This window comes from Calidris pugnax, unplaced genomic scaffold, assembly GCF_001431845.1.
Source record: "Calidris pugnax isolate Ruff unplaced genomic scaffold, ASM143184v1 scaffold24, whole genome shotgun sequence".
NCBI lineage: Eukaryota > Metazoa > Chordata > Aves > Charadriiformes > Scolopacidae > Calidris > Calidris pugnax.
In genome coordinates, this window is record NW_015090922.1 from 40,159,112 (window position 1) to 40,177,034 (window position 17,923).

The window sequence follows — 17,923 nt, forward strand, 5'->3', positions numbered from 1 at the left end:
TGAGTTAAGCAGCCCATTCCTGGTTTCATATCAGTTCAGAAGCTGCGAATGTTAGATAGAAACTTGTCCCTGCCCAAGTAACAAAACTCTGACCAAAACCTGTGCTGACAACAGTGATGGGGAACTATCTGCTGCTGGAATTCAGGTTACTTTGATGGGTGAGCCTGTGGGTTGTGTGTGGTATCTCTGACAAGATAGGGAGTGACCAATGGCATGACACTGCTGATAACCTGTATTAGAACTTGGAGGGTGCAGCAGATGAGAGATGAAATCTGACTCTTTAAGGCTGCCCTGGTGCTACCTGAAAAAGAGATTGTGGAAGAAAAGGATGCAGCGTGAGGAACTGCAGATATTCTTCTACCACTTGCGTGCCTGCCTGTTGTCTGGATCCAGTGTCTGGAACAACTGTTGAATATACTGTCCCTCAGCCCTACTTCTGGAGGAGTGTGAATGCCTCTGCTAGGAGTAGAAACTCTTAATGCACCCTTTGCCTTCTACAAGTTGGCTTTCTGCCCTGCTGCCCCAAATGAAAGAGGGTCAGTATTGGGAGGGTTTGTCTAGATTCTTTGAAGCTCCAATCTGTGAAGGTCCTTTGAGTTCTGCACAGTAGGGGAGGACTTTCTCTTTCTACTCAAGTATACATAGTCTTCCTTTTCTTTTTGCCTAAATAGGAACGGTCATTGTCTCTTACGGCATTATGAAATGAGCAGCGACATCTAGACCAACCTGGCTTCTGACTCTAAAGCAACACCATGTTTTATCCCAAAATCTAAGACTCAGTTGCCAAAGCAGCAGTTATTTCAAGGCTACTTCTGAGCAGACGTGGTGAATTCTGAAATAATAATGAAATTATTTAATTCTGCCTGAAATAATGAAATTGATCTCCCTGAACCTTTTCTGTTTTACAATAATGTGAAGATATCTTCTGAATTATGTACCTCTTGGATCTCTCAATGGGGTTTCATATTGTTAATTTTATTTTATCAAGACAGGTTCAAATAGGAGAAAAATAACTATTTCTTTAGCAATGTTTGTGTTGCTGGACTCGCTAGTTCTTAGGATCAGTAGCCTTCCCTCATAGCTTTTGGCTTTATGAAATCAATCTAATGGAAAGTAAGAATTGATTGATAAAACCAAAGGAACATTCCTTTAGGATGTGCTAAAATGAAGGAATCCTATTTAATAAATTTCTAGCATAGGTTAGTCCATATGTTGTAGTAAAATAAGTTACTTTAATCACTAATGAAATCCATGTTTGGTAATTTTCAATTATGTCACTGATTAATGTCTGCAGAATAAAACCAAAATGTTCATAAAAGACTAGTGGCCACCAAATATGTCTGAAAGAATGAGAAAAATCATTCTTTCTTAAACTAATATTGAATACCTGTAAATTATACCTTCCCCTTTCTCTACCTCAATTTGCTTTTCATACTGTTGACTATGTGCTTTGGACAAGCTAACAAGGATGGAAAAAACCTGTGGTGTTTTGGGAAGGTGAAGTGGCATGAAAATCCCAAGAATGTAAGGCTTGATTCCATCTCTGTCCTGCGTAGCTATGTCCTGTTAGTAGTACAGTGTTATGAGCACTTGTGGTGGTGTCTAGCTTAGCATTTGTGGTGGTGTCTCTATTTTTAAGTGTAGTTTGTGCAGCCTTTTGATGTATTTCTTATGATAATGAATGTTAGAGAGTCGCTCTCAAAAGCAGATATTCTTACAGAGCTTGAAAATACTCTCCAAGAATTCCCTAAAGGCTCAGGAATCTTGTTGGCAAAGAAATAAGTTAGTTGGGTCTCCTTCTGTTTCTCTGACCTTCAAACAATTTCAGTCCAGGACTGTTGGAGAGCTTAGGGCTTGCATCACTGATCCATAGGGCATCATGGAGAATTTACTGCTTATCAGGTATGAAAATAATATGTTAAAAATCACAACGGCAGCTGTCTCTTCTGCTTTTAGTCCATCTTCTAGTGTCACCCTCCTCATTTGCCCTTCCCATTCTGGTAGGCTTCCTGTTGCCCCATGGGGGGTAGGTAATTACATTACCTATGTGATTAAACTACATATAATGATGAAATGTGGAAGTGAATAGTGCTAGTACTATGGTAGCACAGTGTTTATGTGGTCCATTAGATAGAAACTTGTCCCTGCCCAAGTAACAAAACTCTGACCAAAACCTGTGCTGACAACAGTGATGGGGAACTATCTGCTGCTGGAATTCAGGTTACTTTGATGGGTGAGCCTGTGGGTTGTGTGTGGTATCTCTGACAAGATAGGGAGTGACCAATGGCCTGACACTGCTGATAACCTGTATTAGAACTTGGAGGGTGCAGCAGATGAGAGATGAAATCTGACTCTTTAAGGCTGCCCTGGTGCTACCTGAAAAAGAGATTGTGGAAGAAAAGGATGCAGCGTGAGGAACTGCAGATATTCTTCTACCACTTGCGTGCCTGCCTGTTGTCTGGATCCACTGTCTGGAACAACTGTTGAATATACTGTCCCTCAGCCCTACTTCTGGAGGAGTGTGAATGCCTCTGCTAGGAGTAGAAACTCTTAATGCACCCTTTGCCTTCTACAAGTTGGCTTTCTGCCCTGCTGCCCCAAATGAAAGAGGGTCAGTATTGGGAGGGTTTGTCTAGATTCTTTGAAGCTCCAATCTGTGAAGATCCTTTGAGTTCTGCACAGTAGGGGAGGACTTTCTCTTTCTACTCAAGTATACATAGTCTTCCTTTTCTTTTTGCCTAGATAGGAACAGTCATTGTCTCTTATGGCATTATGAAATGAGCAGTGACATCTAGACCAACCTGGCTTCTGACTCTAAAGCAACACCATGTTTTATCCCAAAATCTAAGACTCAGTTGCCAAAGCAGCAGTTATTTCAAGGCTACTTCTGAGCAGACGTGGTGAATTCTGAAATAATAATGAAATTATTTAATTCTGCCTGAAATAATGAAATTGATCTCCCTGAACCTTTTCTGTTTTACAATAATGTGAAGATATCTTCTGAATTATGTACCTCTTGGATCTCTCAATGGGGTTTCATATTGTTAATTTTATTTTATCAAGACAGGTTCAAATAGGAGAAAAATAACTATTTCTTTAGCAATGTTTGTGTTGCTGGACTCGCTAGTTCTTAGGATCAGTAGCCTTCCCTCATAGCTTTTGGCTTTATGAAATCAATCTAATAGAAAGCAAGAATCGATTGATAGAACCGAAGGAACATTCAGTCATTACCTTGTTTCCTTTAGGATGTGCTAAAATGAAGGAATCCTATTTAATAAATTTCTAGCATAGGTTAGTCCATATGTTGTAGTAAAATAAGTTACTTTAATTTGGAAAGTAAGAATTGATTGATAAAACCAAAGGAACATTCCTTTAGGATGTGCTAAAATGAAGGAATCCTATTTAATAAATTTCTAGCATAGGTTAGTCCATATGTTGTAGTAAAATAAGTTACTTTAATCACTAATGAAATCCATGTTTGGTAATTTTCAATTATGTCACTGATTAATGTCTGCAGAATAAAACCAAAATGTTCATAAAAGACTAGTGGCCACCAAATATGTCTGAAAGAATGAGAAAAATCATTCTTTCTTAAACTAATATTGAATACCTGTAAATTATACCTTCCCCTTTCTCTACCTCAATTTGCTTTTCATACTGTTGACTATGTGCTTTGGACAAGCTAACAAGGATGGAAAAAACCTGTGGTGTTTTGGGAAGGTGAAGTGGCATGAAAATCCCAAGAATGTAAGGCTTGATTCCATCTCTGTCCTGCGTAGCTATGTCCTGTTAGTAGTACAGTGTTATGAGCACTTGTGGTGGTGTCTAGCTTAGCATTTGTGGTGGTGTCTCTATTTTTAAGTGTAGTTTGTGCAGCCTTTTGATGTATTTCTTATGATAATGAATGTTAGAGAGTCGCTCTCAAAAGCAGATATTCTTACAGAGCTTGAAAATACTCTCCAAGAGTTCCCTAAAGGCTCAGGAATCTTGTTGGCAAAGAAATAAGTTAGTTGGGTCTTCTTCTGTTTCTCTGACCTTCAAACAATTTCAGTCCAGGACTGTTGGAGAGCTTAGGGCTTGCATCACTGCATCACATAGGGCATCATGGAGAATTTACTGCTTATCAGGTATGAAAATAGTATGTTAAAAATCACAACGGCAGCTGTCTCTTCTGCTTTTAGTCCATCTTCTAGTGTCACCCTCCTCATTTGCCCTTCCCATTCTGGTAGGCTTCCTGTTGCCCCATGGGGGGTAGGTAATTACATTACCTATGTGATTAAACTACATATAATGATGAAATGTGGAAGTGAATAGTGCTAGTACTATGGTAGCACAGTGTTTATGTGGTCCATTTAACATTAACTTTCTACAGGGTCTTCAGAGTTTTTATACTCTAATGAATGGTATAAAAATTAAAATATTTTTCGAATGTCTTTATTACTGCTGGTTATGAAATGATGAGTAGGCATTTATTATTGTAAAACAAGCTATTTTATATTGTAATCGACTTACTGTAATTTGAATGCCGCTGTTTACTTTTAGGAGAGTCTGATCTCAACGGAGCAATAACAGAGGCAGGAAAAACCTATGAAGAAATCGCCACCCTTGTAGCAGATCAGGTAGGAGTATTACAAATGCATTGATGTAGCTTGTACAAACATATCACCTATTTGGATCACTTCTGGTTTTTCTTCTTTTCTGTTAAAACATAACTGCTAGTGCTGCAGACCAGTTAAATGAAATTACTATTAATACTTATTTTTTAAATGCCTTTTCATTTTCTTTTCTACTGTCTGCAGGTTAGAGCTTAGAGGGATGTGATAGGATGGTATTTCTCTTGGATCAGAAACCATAAAATCATAGAATGGTTCGAGTTGGAAGGGACCTTAAAGATCATTGAGTTCCAACCCCCCTGCCCTGGGCAGGGACACCTCCCACCAGACCAGGTTGCTCCAAGCCCCATCCAGCCTGGCCTTGAACCCCTCCAGGGATGGGGCAGCCACAGCTTCTCTGGGCAACCTCTTCCAGTGTCTCACCACCCTCACAGGAAAGAATTTCTTTCTGGTATCTAATCTAAATCTCCCCTCTTTCAGTTTAAAATCCTTACGCCTCATCCTATCACTACGTTTCCTGATAGAAAGTCCCTCCCCATCTCTCCTGTAGCCCCTTCAGGTACTGGAAGCCTGCTATAAGGTCTCCCCGCAGCCTTCTCTTCTCCAGGCTGAACAACCTCAACTCTAAAATGATTACTTCCTCTTTAAATGTGTTTGTTTTCTGATGTCAGTGACCTGTCTTTATTACTGATACCAAAGAATGAGATTTAATCAAGGACAGGGTTTTCTGCCTTCTCCCTGCATTCCCCAAACATCTACAGGATCCCAATCTTGCTGTATTAGATTGTTTCTATGTGCATTTTCATGGTTCAGCAACAATCTAGCTTAAATAAATCCTGATTGGTGCCAGCATTCAAGTCATTAAGTGATGTTTAGTATATTAAACTTCAAGAGGATCTGCATTTTGGAGACTTTATCTCAAGGTTGAGTCTGGAAGTTATTAAAACAGCTTTCCAAGTCAGTGACTAAGGAGATGCCCCTGTGATTGTACATATCTGGGTATGTAATAAGGTTGTGGCTTAATAGTGCTATTGCTAGGACTGGCAATGCCTCTTCAGTGAAAAATTGAGGCAAAACCCTTCACTTCATAAGCTGGCGTTGAGTTAAACAAAGAACAGGCATCTGCTCACTGGTGCTCAGTGCCTTACTCCAAGGAGCTTGTATTTTAATAAGGACCTTTTTAAATATGAAAAGTTTGCCACAAACAAGATTTTGGGTTGGGTTTTTTCTATTCTTTCCTTCTCTTTATTTTCCTCAAACTTTTTTGGCATCATAGTTTCTTTTCTGTGATGTTAATATGCCACAAATATTCTTACTAATGCCTACACTTTCTTTATTAGCCGAAGAAAGATCTTCACTTTTTGATGGAAACAAATCACGAATATAAGGGATTTCTTGGTTGCTTCCCTGACATCATTGCAGCTCATAAGGTATGTGAGGGGCCTTTCCTTCCCAGGGTTGGAAGATCTACAGCAACAAAAGTGGAGAACAACTGCCTTGTTCTCTGTAATATGAAAGCTGTCAAATAATAAAACAATAATTTTAGCCATTGTGTTTAGTTTTTTAGCTTTTTTTTTTTGGTCCTAGAGTTTTCCTTATGCTCATGTACCTGCTGTAACATATTTCAGGAAACTAAAAATTTTGAAGTATTAAACAAGTACACAAGTAGGTTTTTTTTTACCACTTGAAGTGTTAAATGTGTAAAAGAAGAACATACTTCTGAGAGCAGTGAAGATAAGAGCATATCAGATTTGTGGGTTTTTTAATTCAGGACACTTACGGTCCCTCATCCCACGTTATACCATGGGGAAAAATGCCATAAAAAGAGAAGAAATGTTTTTTAAGGCTTGAAACATAAGCCTACTGCCAAGAGATGTGTAAATAGATTTTCTTCAATGTTGTTTGGCACAAATACATTGTGAAGGGGGAGGCATTTCTTTTTATGCTGCTTGTTTGTGACACAAGGATTTTCCTGAATCGAAAGTTATAAATTACAATGAGTTTTAGTCTCTTGAAAGATAGTTTATGTTTGTCTCATCTTGTATAATGTGCAAATAAGGTTCTACAGGGATTTGATAGTTAGAGGGTTTGGGATGTTTATTGTGTTGGTTGGCTGTATTTTGAAACTTGGTCCTTTTGTCCTTTCTGTGTATATCCTGTGTATTACTGCCTTTACTGGTGACTGTGTTCTAGGAATGCCTGTGTTTGAAGTCACTTTTTGCAAGCTGTTAGGAATCCTGAAAGCAAAGAGTGAAATACCAAGCTTTGGGTGAAAATGTGGGAAAGCAGAATTCATCATTGTGTGTGTGTGTATGTATATAGCCTGCAAGCTTAAAATGTGGCCAGTAGCATTTTAGATGACTATAAAGACCTTTAAAGTTGAACTGCTCTTTTAATCTAATCTTCTGATCTTTCTGCTTTTGGTTTCTACAGGGAGCAATAGAAAGAGTGAAGGAAAGTGATAAATTAGTTGCAACCAGTAAAATAACGCCGCAAGACAAACAGAACATGGTGAAACGTGTGAGCACCATGGCTTATGCACTACAAGGTAAACCAAATTCTGGGCTAAATGACAGAGTTGTAGACCTCTGAAGGACATCTCTTAAGTAACAAATTTCAAAAGAGAATCTTTGTTCTACCAGAAATGACAATAAGAGCATAGGGCTTTATGTTTTTTGTGACCTGCTTAGATTTTCCTAAAATTGCAGTTATTTTGCCTATTGTTTTGTTTCAAATTGAGCTATTGCAAAAGATACGTGTTTCAGAAATGCAGTTTAAAAGCAAAAAAAACCAAAAACAAACCTACCCAAAAAAATCCAAACAAAACCCAACCACCCCAGAATGATTCTTTCATTTTGAAATGACAATGTCTCGAACAAAAAGCCTGGCCCCTGGTGCAGGAAGCAGTTTGGCACATGTAGAAGTGTTTTTCTGACTCACGGTTTAGTCAGACGTGATCCACTTGAGATTTAATGTTGTTGTGGATAAGATTTTATTTCCTGGATGTTCTTTGAATGAACTCTTCCCCTTTAGGTTAGGAGTGTTGTGAATAGGACTTGTAGTAGCCTGCACTTGAAAAAATGGGGAAGTGTGAGGAGTTCAGGGCTCAGTCCTGCAGGATAACAAGCCCTGACGTGCAGCCTGTTACTGACTTCACTGGGGCTGCTCATTGCTGAGGGAGTTGCACCTTTTTCAGCTGATTTAAAGCCAAGAGCACTCAGTAGTTTCCAGGAAAGACCAGCAAACAAAGTTGATTTTAAAAACAAAGAAAACGTGCACGTGCACCCACCTTCTGGTCACAATGATGCAAGAGGACTGTGCTGTATAAGTGGTAACCACAGAAGAGATCTCTGCAATAACTTTTACAAGCTAGAATATTTTTTTTCCCCTCTATTGGTATCTCAGTTATATTTAACTCTTTATTTTGGCTGTAAGCTGTGTTCTGACCCTCTGTTGGTGTCTCGATTATATTTATCTCTTTATTTTGGCTGTAAGCTGTGTTCTGACAAAAGATGTGGAAAGTGTTGAAAGGTGTTATGGATTCAGTAATGCTGTTTCTCAGGTTCATAGAATCACAGAATATTTTGGGTTGGAAGGAACCCTTAAAGGTCACCTAATCCAACTTCCTCTGCAATGAGCAGGAACATCTTCAATAAGATCAGGTTGCTCAGAGCCCCATCCAACCTGATGTTGAATGTCTCCAGGGATGGGGCATCTGCCACCTCTCTGGGCAACCTGTTCCCGTGTTTTACCACCCTCATTGTATGTTTCTTCCTTGTGTCTAGTCTAAATCTTTCCCCATTTAGTTTAAAGTCATTCCCCCTTGTGCTATTGCAACAGGCCCTGACCAAAACTTTGTCCCCATCTCTCTTGGAGGCCCCCTTTAAGTACTGGAAGGCTGCAGTGAGGTCTCCCCAGAGCCTTCTCTTCTCCAGGCTGAACAACCCTAACTCTCTCAGCCTGTCCTCATAGCAGAGGTGCTCCAGCCCTCTGATCATCTTTGTGGCCCTCCTCTGGACCCGCTCCAACAGGTCCATGTCCTTCATGAGCTGAGGACTCCAAATCTAGTCACGGTACTCTAGGAGAGGTCTCATGGGAGTGGAGTAGAGGGGTAGAATCACCTCCCTTGCCCTGCTGGCCACACTTGTGATGTAGCCCAAGATGTGGTTGGCTTTCTGGGCTGTCAGCACACATTATTGGCTTATGTCTGGCTTTTCATCCACCAATATCCCCAAGTTCTTCTCAGCAGGGCTACGCTACTTGCCCTCAAGTCTAGTTTAAAGTTGAGCAAAGACCCTCTTGCCCCTTTCAGAAAGGTGAACCCCATCTGACAGCAGCAGATCCTACTGAAACAGCCTCAGTCAAGAATGGGTCAAACACTCCTGGCTGTACCTTTTTTTGTGAGCTAAATATTTGTAGCTGTGGCTTACAACTTGTTATCTATACCCTTGGAAATCTCAATGTCCAATGTCCCAATGGCCAATTTCAGTTGGAAACACTTCAGGAAAGAGCAGTTACCTCAGCAGGAGAAAATCCTGCTTGGATCCTCTATCAAATCTTCATACACCTGAGTATTGTAACAAGAACCTGACTTTATCTGGGATGTGTCTGTATTTTAGCAGAGAATAATTGACTCTTTCCCAGTTTCACTAATGGTTCCATCGTAAGTCGAGCAGATTTGGGGAAGCGTGAGAAGATGAACTCTGCTGGCAGGGCTGGACACCGTGTGTGCTGCACACCAGCTCATCTCAACGGAGTGAAACCTAATTCCTAATTACGAAAGCTTCTCTTAAATAATTTGCCTCCTGGCTCTAATTGCAGCTGAGATGAATCACTTCCACAGTAACCGGATTTATGACTACAACAGTGTCATTCGTCTGTATCTGGAGCAGCAGGCACAGTTCTATGAAACGGTAAGTGTAGGATTTCAGGGCCATTTTCCTGGCACATACTGGGCTGCTACTTTTTAAAAAAAAAATACTCACAATACTTAATCCTCTTTTTATCCGAGCCCCTCCCAGAGAGCAGATATTTGAAGAATTGCACATATAAAAAAAATAATAAAAGAACAAGGAATGAGTTAAAATAATATTTTTCCTGTAGATAATATCCCTATGTATATGACTCATATTCAGCCTAAAAAGCAGTGTTGAGAAGCGTTATTGTGACAGCTTGATTTATTTATATTTTTTTCAATGCCTGTACTAAGGTTGTGAAGAATTTCAGTTCTGTGATGTGCAGTAAGACCTGCTGCACTGAATACAACAATAAACAATTTGAACAAAACTTCCCTCCCATAGGATGGGAGGACGAAGGGAAGCTTCTGTGATTTTAAAGCCTGAGGTATAAAACTATATAAAAGCACAAAATGAACAAGGGGGAAAAAGTATATACAAGAAGAAAAGTCTTTATAACGGAGTGCTTTGAGAGTCCTACGTACACAAAATCTGCAGTAAAAAATGCAGCTTTTCAGAAAATGAGGGAAAAATTTGTTTAATTTCTTAGCCTGCCACCTTATTTCTGCGTGGTGTGAAGTGGCTGTGTATTTAATATGCTCTGTTTCTTTGTTTCAGATTGCACAGAAGCTGAGGCAGGCACTCAGCCGCTTCCCGGTGATGTAGAGAAGAAGTAGCAGCCAGCAATAAAGAACAACTCCCAAGTGCTTTTCTCATCTGGGGGCAATGCCAATAAAAACTTGTTAGCCTTCGCCAGCCAAAAATACCCAACAACAAAAATCAGTTGTAGAAAAAAAAAAAAAAAAAGTTGAATGTCTCCAGGGATGGGGCATCTGCCACCTCTCTGGGCAACCTGTTCCCGTGTTTTACCACCCTCATTGTATGTTTCTTCCTTGTGTCTAGTCTAAATCTTTCCCCATTTAGTTTAAAGTCATTCCCCCTTGTGCTATTGCAACAGGCCCTGACCAAAACTTTGTCCCCATCTCTCTTGGAGGCCCCCTTTAAGTACTGGAAGGCTGCAGTGAGGTCTCCCCAGAGCCTTCTCTTCTCCAGGCTGAACAACCCTAACTCTCTCAGCCTGTCCTCATAGCAGAGGTGCTCCAGCCCTCTGATCATCTTTGTGGCCCTCCTCTGGACCCGCTCCAACAGGTCCATGTCCTTCATGAGCTGAGGACTCCAAATCTAGTCACGGTACTCTAGGAGAGGTCTCATGGGAGTGGAGTAGAGGGGTAGAATCACCTCCCTTGCCCTGCTGGCCACACTTGTGATGTAGCCCAAGATGTGGTTGGCTTTCTGGGCTGTCAGCACACATTATTGGCTTATGTCTGGCTTTTCATCCACCAATATCCCCAAGTTCTTCTCAGCAGGGCTACGCTACTTGCCCTCAAGTCTAGTTTAAAGTTGAGCAAAGACCCTCTTGCCCCTTTCAGAAAGGTGAACCCCATCTGACAGCAGCAGATCCTACTGAAACAGCCTCAGTCAAGAATGGGTCAAACACTCCTGGCTGTACCTTTTTTTGTGAGCTAAATATTTGTAGCTGTGGCTTACAACTTGTTATCTATACCCTTGGAAATCTCAATGTCCAATGTCCCAATGGCCAATTTCAGTTGGAAACACTTCAGGAAAGAGCAGTTACCTCAGCAGGAGAAAATCCTGCTTGGATCCTCTATCAAATCTTCATACACCTGAGTATTGTAACAAGAACCTGACTTTATCTGGGATGTGTCTGTATTTTAGCAGAGAATAATTGACTCTTTCCCAGTTTCACTAATGGTTCCATCGTAAGTCGAGCAGATTTGGGGAAGCGTGAGAAGATGAACTCTGCTGGCAGGGCTGGACACCGTGTGTGCTGCACACCAGCTCATCTCAACGGAGTGAAACCTAATTCCTAATTACGAAAGCTTCTCTTAAATAATTTGCCTCCTGGCTCTAATTGCAGCTGAGATGAATCACTTCCACAGTAACCGGATTTATGACTACAACAGTGTCATTCGTCTGTATCTGGAGCAGCAGGCACAGTTCTATGAAACGGTAAGTGTAGGATTTCAGGGCCATTTTCCTGGCACATACTGGGCTGCTACTTTTTAAAAAAAAAATACTCACAATACTTAATCCTCTTTTTATCCGAGCCCCTCCCAGAGAGCAGATATTTGAAGAATTGCACATATAAAAAAAATAATAAAAGAACAAGGAATGAGTTAAAATAATATTTTTCAAAAAAATAATAGAACAAGGAATGAGTTAAAATAATATTTTTCCTGTAGATAATATTCCTATGTACATGACTCATGTTCAGCCTAAAAAGCAGTGTTGAGAAGCGTTATTGTGACAGCTTGATTTATATTTTTTTTTCAATGCCAGTACTAATTCCTGTAGATAATATCCCTATGTATATGACTCATATTCAGCCTAAAAAGCAGTGTTGAGAAGCGTTATTGTGACAGCTTGATTTATTTATATTTTTTTCAATGCCTGTACTAAGGTTGTGAAGAATTTCAGTTCTGTGATGTGCAGTAAGACCTGCTGCACTGAATACAACAATAAACAATTTGAACAAAACTTCCCTCCCATAGGATGGGAGGACGAAGGGAAGCTTCTGTGATTTTAAAGCCTGAGGTATAAAGACCTGCTGCACTGAATACAACAATAAACAATTTGAACAAAACTTCCCTCCCATAGGATGGGAGGACGAAGGGAAGCTTCTGTGATTTTAAAGCCTGAGGTATAAAACTATATAAAAGCACAAAATGAACAAGGGGGAAAAAGTATATACAAGAAGAAAAGTCTTTATAACGGAGTGCTTTGAGAGTCCTACGTACACAAAATCTGCAGTAAAAAATGCAGCTTTTCAGAAAATGAGGGAAAAATTTGTTTAATTTCTTAGCCTGCCACCTTATTTCTGCGTGGTGTGAAGTGGCTGTGTATTTAATATGCTCTGTTTCTTTGTTTCAGATTGCACAGAAGCTGAGGCAGGCACTCAGCCGCTTCCCGGTGATGTAGAGAAGAAGTAGCAGCCAGCAATAAAGAACAACTCCCAAGTGCTTTTCTCATCTGGGGGCAATGCCAATAAAAACTTGTTAGCCTTCGCCAGCCAAAAATACCCAACAACAAAAATCAGTTGTAGAAAAAAAAAAAAAAAAGAATTATTTAAAATTTTACTCTGCCAGCCTAAATCGTAAGATAAGGTTCTCTTATCTTGAATGCTCTCCCATTTCTATCATTATTTAAATAAAAACAGCTAGATAATGCTGTCAGTTATAGGGATGTAAATTATCAGACTGTTGTGTTGCCATGGACTTTATGCAAACTTGCATCTGTCAGATGTTCTTCCAAAAAACCCTTAATCAACATCAGCGTTACAAATTCGTATCTTTTTTTTAAGTGGGAAAGCAGACAAGCTTGAGACTTTAATACTCATTGTATTCAATTCAGCTCTTGCCATTCAGTAGCCAGGAGGAATTCTATTCCTGTCTGTTTCTGGGACTGTTCATGATAATCTCCTGAATGAACACTTTGTTCTAAAGTTTTGCCTCCCGTACGCAGCCACGGCGTTCTGCTCCCATTCTGACTTCGAGCAAATATCATTCGCTCTTCCCTTTCTTTTTTTTTATTTTTATTTTATTTTTTTTCCCTTCTAAGTAAATCTTGTACTTGTGGTGCAACACCTCAGAGCTTGTGTCAGGCTCTTTCTTTCTCGCTATGCACTGTATAAAAAAGACAAACAAGGAAAAGAGCCATTCAGGAAGGTGTGAAAAACAGTTTTCCGTAGCGGCACTTTGACACCCTCCCCCAGGATGTTCTTGCCATAAGGCACTGGTGTCCTCAGTGCCCCACTGGGGCAGCTTCCCTTTCACCCCTCTGAGAGGTGTAGGTGTTTCAGCAGAGGGGACACTGCCATGTCTAACCCAAACTAGTACAAGTCCCCAAATTCCAACTCAGCTCAGGTCTTTGTGCAGTAGCACGGTATGCTCTTGGCTCGGGTTTCCTTTTTGTTACCTTCTCATGCAAACTAAAAGGTGGCAAAAGTACTGAATATCATCATTAATTATCACACAAAGTCTATGCTTTGATCATCACCTCTTATCAAGTGGCCCCGTGGCTTCTTTCATACTGAAAGATCGTTTGAGGCCAGGACTTTTCAGAACAAAACATCTACCACCACCCCTGTTCGCAGTGGGCACCAGCTACAGTAATTCATTTCATGCCATAAGCAAGCAGGAAAGCCAAAATGCGGTTTTCGCTAAAACGTGCCTAGAAAATAAACATTTTGGCAAAAAAGTAACAATTTTTTAAAAGGCATTTTACCAATAAGCCATTCTGAGTGACGGGTACAGTCTGCTGGTTGAATCGTTGCCTTATTCTGTTCTGCGTTGGTGTTACTTTTGTGTGCTAGAAGGAAAATCTGGGTCTGCCTGAATAACCCGAAACCAAACCAAACCAGACTAAGCCTAAGCCTAGATGCTTCTCAGTGTCACGGGTTTTGTTCACATTTTATAAAAACCTTGTCTTTTTCTCCTCCCAATTTTAGTTGTTTGCTTCCAAAATTCCCTAGCGCAGTGTTGTTTGATACAGCCATTTAAATATGTACAAATTGTAAAGAATGTGTATAAATGTTTTACACCAAATGTAAGATCTGCTTGCATGTAGAAGCAGCTTATATAATAAATTGTTACAATGTGTACAGTAAATTCTGAAATCACTTTTTCAAGCCAGCATTTTATTATTATTTTTTTTTTTTAGCATTTGTATATTCACTTTTTGGTAATGAAATCTCTTTGTAACAGCCTCTTAATTTGGGAGGGGGAAGGGGGGGGAGAGGGTGTTCTTTTTACCAATCTTTAAATAGCTCCGTATGCACTGAAGTTGTGAAGGGTCTTTCTGGTGAATAGATTGTTTTGGAATCCCAGTGTAAGCTGTGCATTCCCAGTGCAGGGAAGCTATGACAGTAGCAACTGTGTCAGAGATGCAACATTTGGCAAAAAAAAAAAAAAAAAGACAAACTGTTTAAAGACTTCTAGTAAAATGAAGTTAAACTGATAATAAATATTTATGTATATCCACCAGGCTATTTTATTTTATTTTTTTCTTTGAAATCACCACGTTGCTTTTTAAACAGGGTGATGCAGTGTGGGGCAAATCCTCCTCCTAGCTTTTCATCAGTGTGCAGACACCAGCCAGCTGAGGAAGGAGAGAGCATCCACGTGTCCCCCGTAAAGCAGGCGTCGCAGCGGGAGGCTACGGCAGCGACTGCGAACCGGCGAGGGCTACGCTGTATGTTGTGAGCTTTCTTTATTCAGGTCAGTCCAGCTCCTGGCTGATGGAACCCTCCTGACTGCAAATAAGTAGTAGAGCACAGTGCTGCTGTGTATTCCCGGCGCGGTGTTGACCCAGAATAAAAATCAGATTGTCTTTGGTATTTGTATTTTAAATTAGAGGTGAACGGTGGCATAGTTGAGTTGGGAGCAACAGAAGATCTTCACGGTGAAGATGCAGTTATAACACCAGAATAACAAGTTAGAGTGAGAGCTGAGCAGAACCTCCTGAATTTCCTTGGTCAGAGCTGAGTCTCTGGAGCATCAAAAAGCCTCAATACTGTTTCCTGGCTTATGCTTTTCTTCGAAGGCGAGCCAAACGCTGGCATTACCCCAGTGACTTTGGAAAAGGCAACACATGCCCTAGCTGTTGGGTTTAACTTGGTATTTTAATTGCTTATTTCCACGACAGGTAAAATAGTAGATTCATTTTTTAACAGTAAAAATGTAGCTATCCAAAGGGGGATGCTACCTGTATTTCTTGTCTGCAGTTAATCCCGCATGGGATCAGACTCCAGCAGCAGACACTGTTGTTGCAACCTGTGGTGTGTTTTTGGAAGAGTACTGTCTCCTGCAATTAGAGTATTCTTTACTGCTATAATGCACAAGTACTGAAATTCTTACATTACTGAGCAATTTCTGTTTTCTGTGACAAAGCAGTTGAGAAAGCATTACTATAACATATGCTTTATTCCGTATATACTGATTAAATAGTATACATCCTTTTCACTGCTGCCAAAATCAGGCTTGTTGAGTGCTGCAGGATGATTCAGACTAACAGCCTTGTAAAAAAAGGAGAAGCATCTCTTGTGCTGTGGCTTAGTTTGACGTCCACCGTACCCTCTGCCAGCCTGGACTGGCCAAAAGTACTCCATGGCCTCGTGGGGTGCAGCCATCAGCAGCCAGCAAAGCTTCTGTCAGGGCAGAAGCAAGAAGGTGTATCACATTTATTATTTCCTTTTAACAGGAGACTTCTGCTTCCCTTAGTTTTCCTCTTAGATGTAGCATCTTGAAAGACTATTCACTCTTTAAAAAATATTTGCCAATAATCTTATTTTGTCTTGGCGCACATTGATCAATACAAGGTCACTTTGAATTTGCGTTGCCTCCTGTTGCAATTAAATCTTAGTAGATCCAAATCTGAAATTGTTACTCTTCGCTGGTATCTCTTCTCTTCTGGCCTGTCTTTCCCCAAACAAATAACTAAATTGATGAACTGTTACTGAGCAACCTGGTCTGGTGGGAGGTGTCCCTCCCTGGGGCAGGGGGGTTGGAACTGGTCGTCTTTAAGGTCCTTTCCAACCCAAACCATCCTATGATTATTCCAAGAGACAGTTTGCTAAAAAATATATAATAGAGTAGAATTTTAAAGATGCAATTAAGTTGCTAACTCCAAAAGGTCTGTTATGGAAAATCCCAGCAGAACAATGACAAATGGAAAGAGTATAAAAATTACAGAAAATACAGAAAGATTGTGGAGACTTAAAAAAAAAAAAAGTATTCAGTGGTTTGGTTTCTTTGGAATTGTATGTTAATTATTTCATCTTAATTATGAGCCTGCCCCCAAGGACACTCGCCAAGAGTGAGGAATAGGGAATAAGTGATATATGTGTATGTGTGTATATGGAATTTGTGGTGGTTTCACTAGTTACGGTTGCTGAGCCAGACCCTGTGGGCTGACAGGTCTGCAAAGAAAGGTGTGGAACTGAGAAAACTGATGTGCCAGGTGGGTTGGTTGGTAGCCAGGTGGGCTCATTGACCATCCAACAAGGGAAGGGAGGAGCGAGGGCTACGGAAGAGAGCATTTGTGGTTGCCCAGCTCAGAAGAGGCTCGGCTGGGGCAGTGGAGGAGCACGGCCTGAAGAGGTCAGAAAGGCAGAGAAAGTCTGTGACTCTGGAGGGGGGGGTGGAAACAAACCAGGCAAAGGTCTCTTTTAGGGTTTTGAATTCTTTTTCAGGGCTTCCTGGAAAGTGATTCTTCACTGTGAGGGTGGTGGAGCACTGGAACAGGTTGCCCAGGGAGGTGGTTGAGGCCCCATCCCTGGAGATATTCAAGGTGAGGCTCAACGAGGCACTGGGCAACCTGCTCTCGTTGGGGGTTTCCCTGGTGACTGCGGGGGGGGTCAGAGTAGATGACCTTTGGAGGTCCCTTCCAGCCTGGGCAATTCTATGATTCTATGATTTGCCCAAGGGTTAGGAGCAATGAGAGAAGGGACAGCAATCGAGTGAGTTTTGTTTAGCTGTTGGGTCCCTGCCAGAAATAGCTACGCTTTGGAGCCCTTAACGCACTTTCAACCCTAACACATCTCTCAGGAAGACGCCCCCACGCTGGAATGGGTGCTGGAATGGATGAGCTGAAGCTGTTAGGGTCAGTGACAGGTTGCCCCTGATGCTGGCAGCGAGGAGCGGGTGGGCTGTGCAGCCCCGTTTGCCTGAGGGGGTGACTGATAGAAAGGCTGTGCCTGTAAAGGGGGCACTGGGCTCGGGGGAGGAAGGTCATCACTGTGGGTTACCTGAACCAAAGCAGGTCTGGTGCCCTGGGAGTGAAGCACAGCTGCCTGGAGAGGGGTCTGGCCAAGGGGTTGTGGTGCCTTCTGATGTTTCAGTGTCTCACTGGGTTTCTTCAGACCTCTTCCTGCCCACCACCACCATCTGCCTGAACTAGGAAAGACCGGAGCAATCTGAAAGCCAAGCACCAGGTGAGATCTCCAGTTACTGGTTTCATTGAATTAACCAGCTCTGAATGTACGTGATATTCTTCCCATGTGCTTCCTCCCAGGATATGTTAGTGTGGGGATGGACAAACAACTATTTTTACCTTTTGCTGTCAAACAGCTGTATCAGAACACGGGAGTGTTCTCCCTGTGCCTCACTGACAGGGAAACTGAGGGACAAATGAATGGTCACATGCCAAGAAGGTAGGAGGGCTGAGAATGGAACCCAACTGCTGATTCTGAGAAAGGAGTTGGATGCTGAAATTCACCTAAATTAAAAACTGCCACCCCCAACCCCTACCCAGCTTCCTTCTCCTCCCTTGGGCCTC

The 17,923-nt window shown here is 41.3% G+C and overlaps 1 protein-coding gene across 1 annotated transcript in view; it reads left to right on the forward strand.

Annotated features, from left to right (window-relative positions):
- Positions 1 to 14,628, forward strand: part of SNX9 (sorting nexin 9) — a 59,388-nt gene extending 44,760 nt beyond the window's left edge. Inside the window, exons 13-18 of the mRNA XM_014951118.1 lie at positions 4,543 to 4,619; positions 5,954 to 6,043; positions 7,047 to 7,161; positions 9,435 to 9,526; positions 10,187 to 10,375; positions 12,710 to 14,628. Coding sequence (XP_014806604.1) covers positions 4,543 to 4,619; positions 5,954 to 6,043; positions 7,047 to 7,161; positions 9,435 to 9,526; positions 10,187 to 10,234 — 422 coding nt within the window. The 3' untranslated portion in view covers positions 10,235 to 10,375; positions 12,710 to 14,628. The remainder of the gene's footprint in view (positions 1 to 4,542; positions 4,620 to 5,953; positions 6,044 to 7,046; positions 7,162 to 9,434; positions 9,527 to 10,186; positions 10,376 to 12,709) is intronic.
- The last annotated feature ends 3,295 nt before the right edge of the window (positions 14,629 to 17,923 follow it).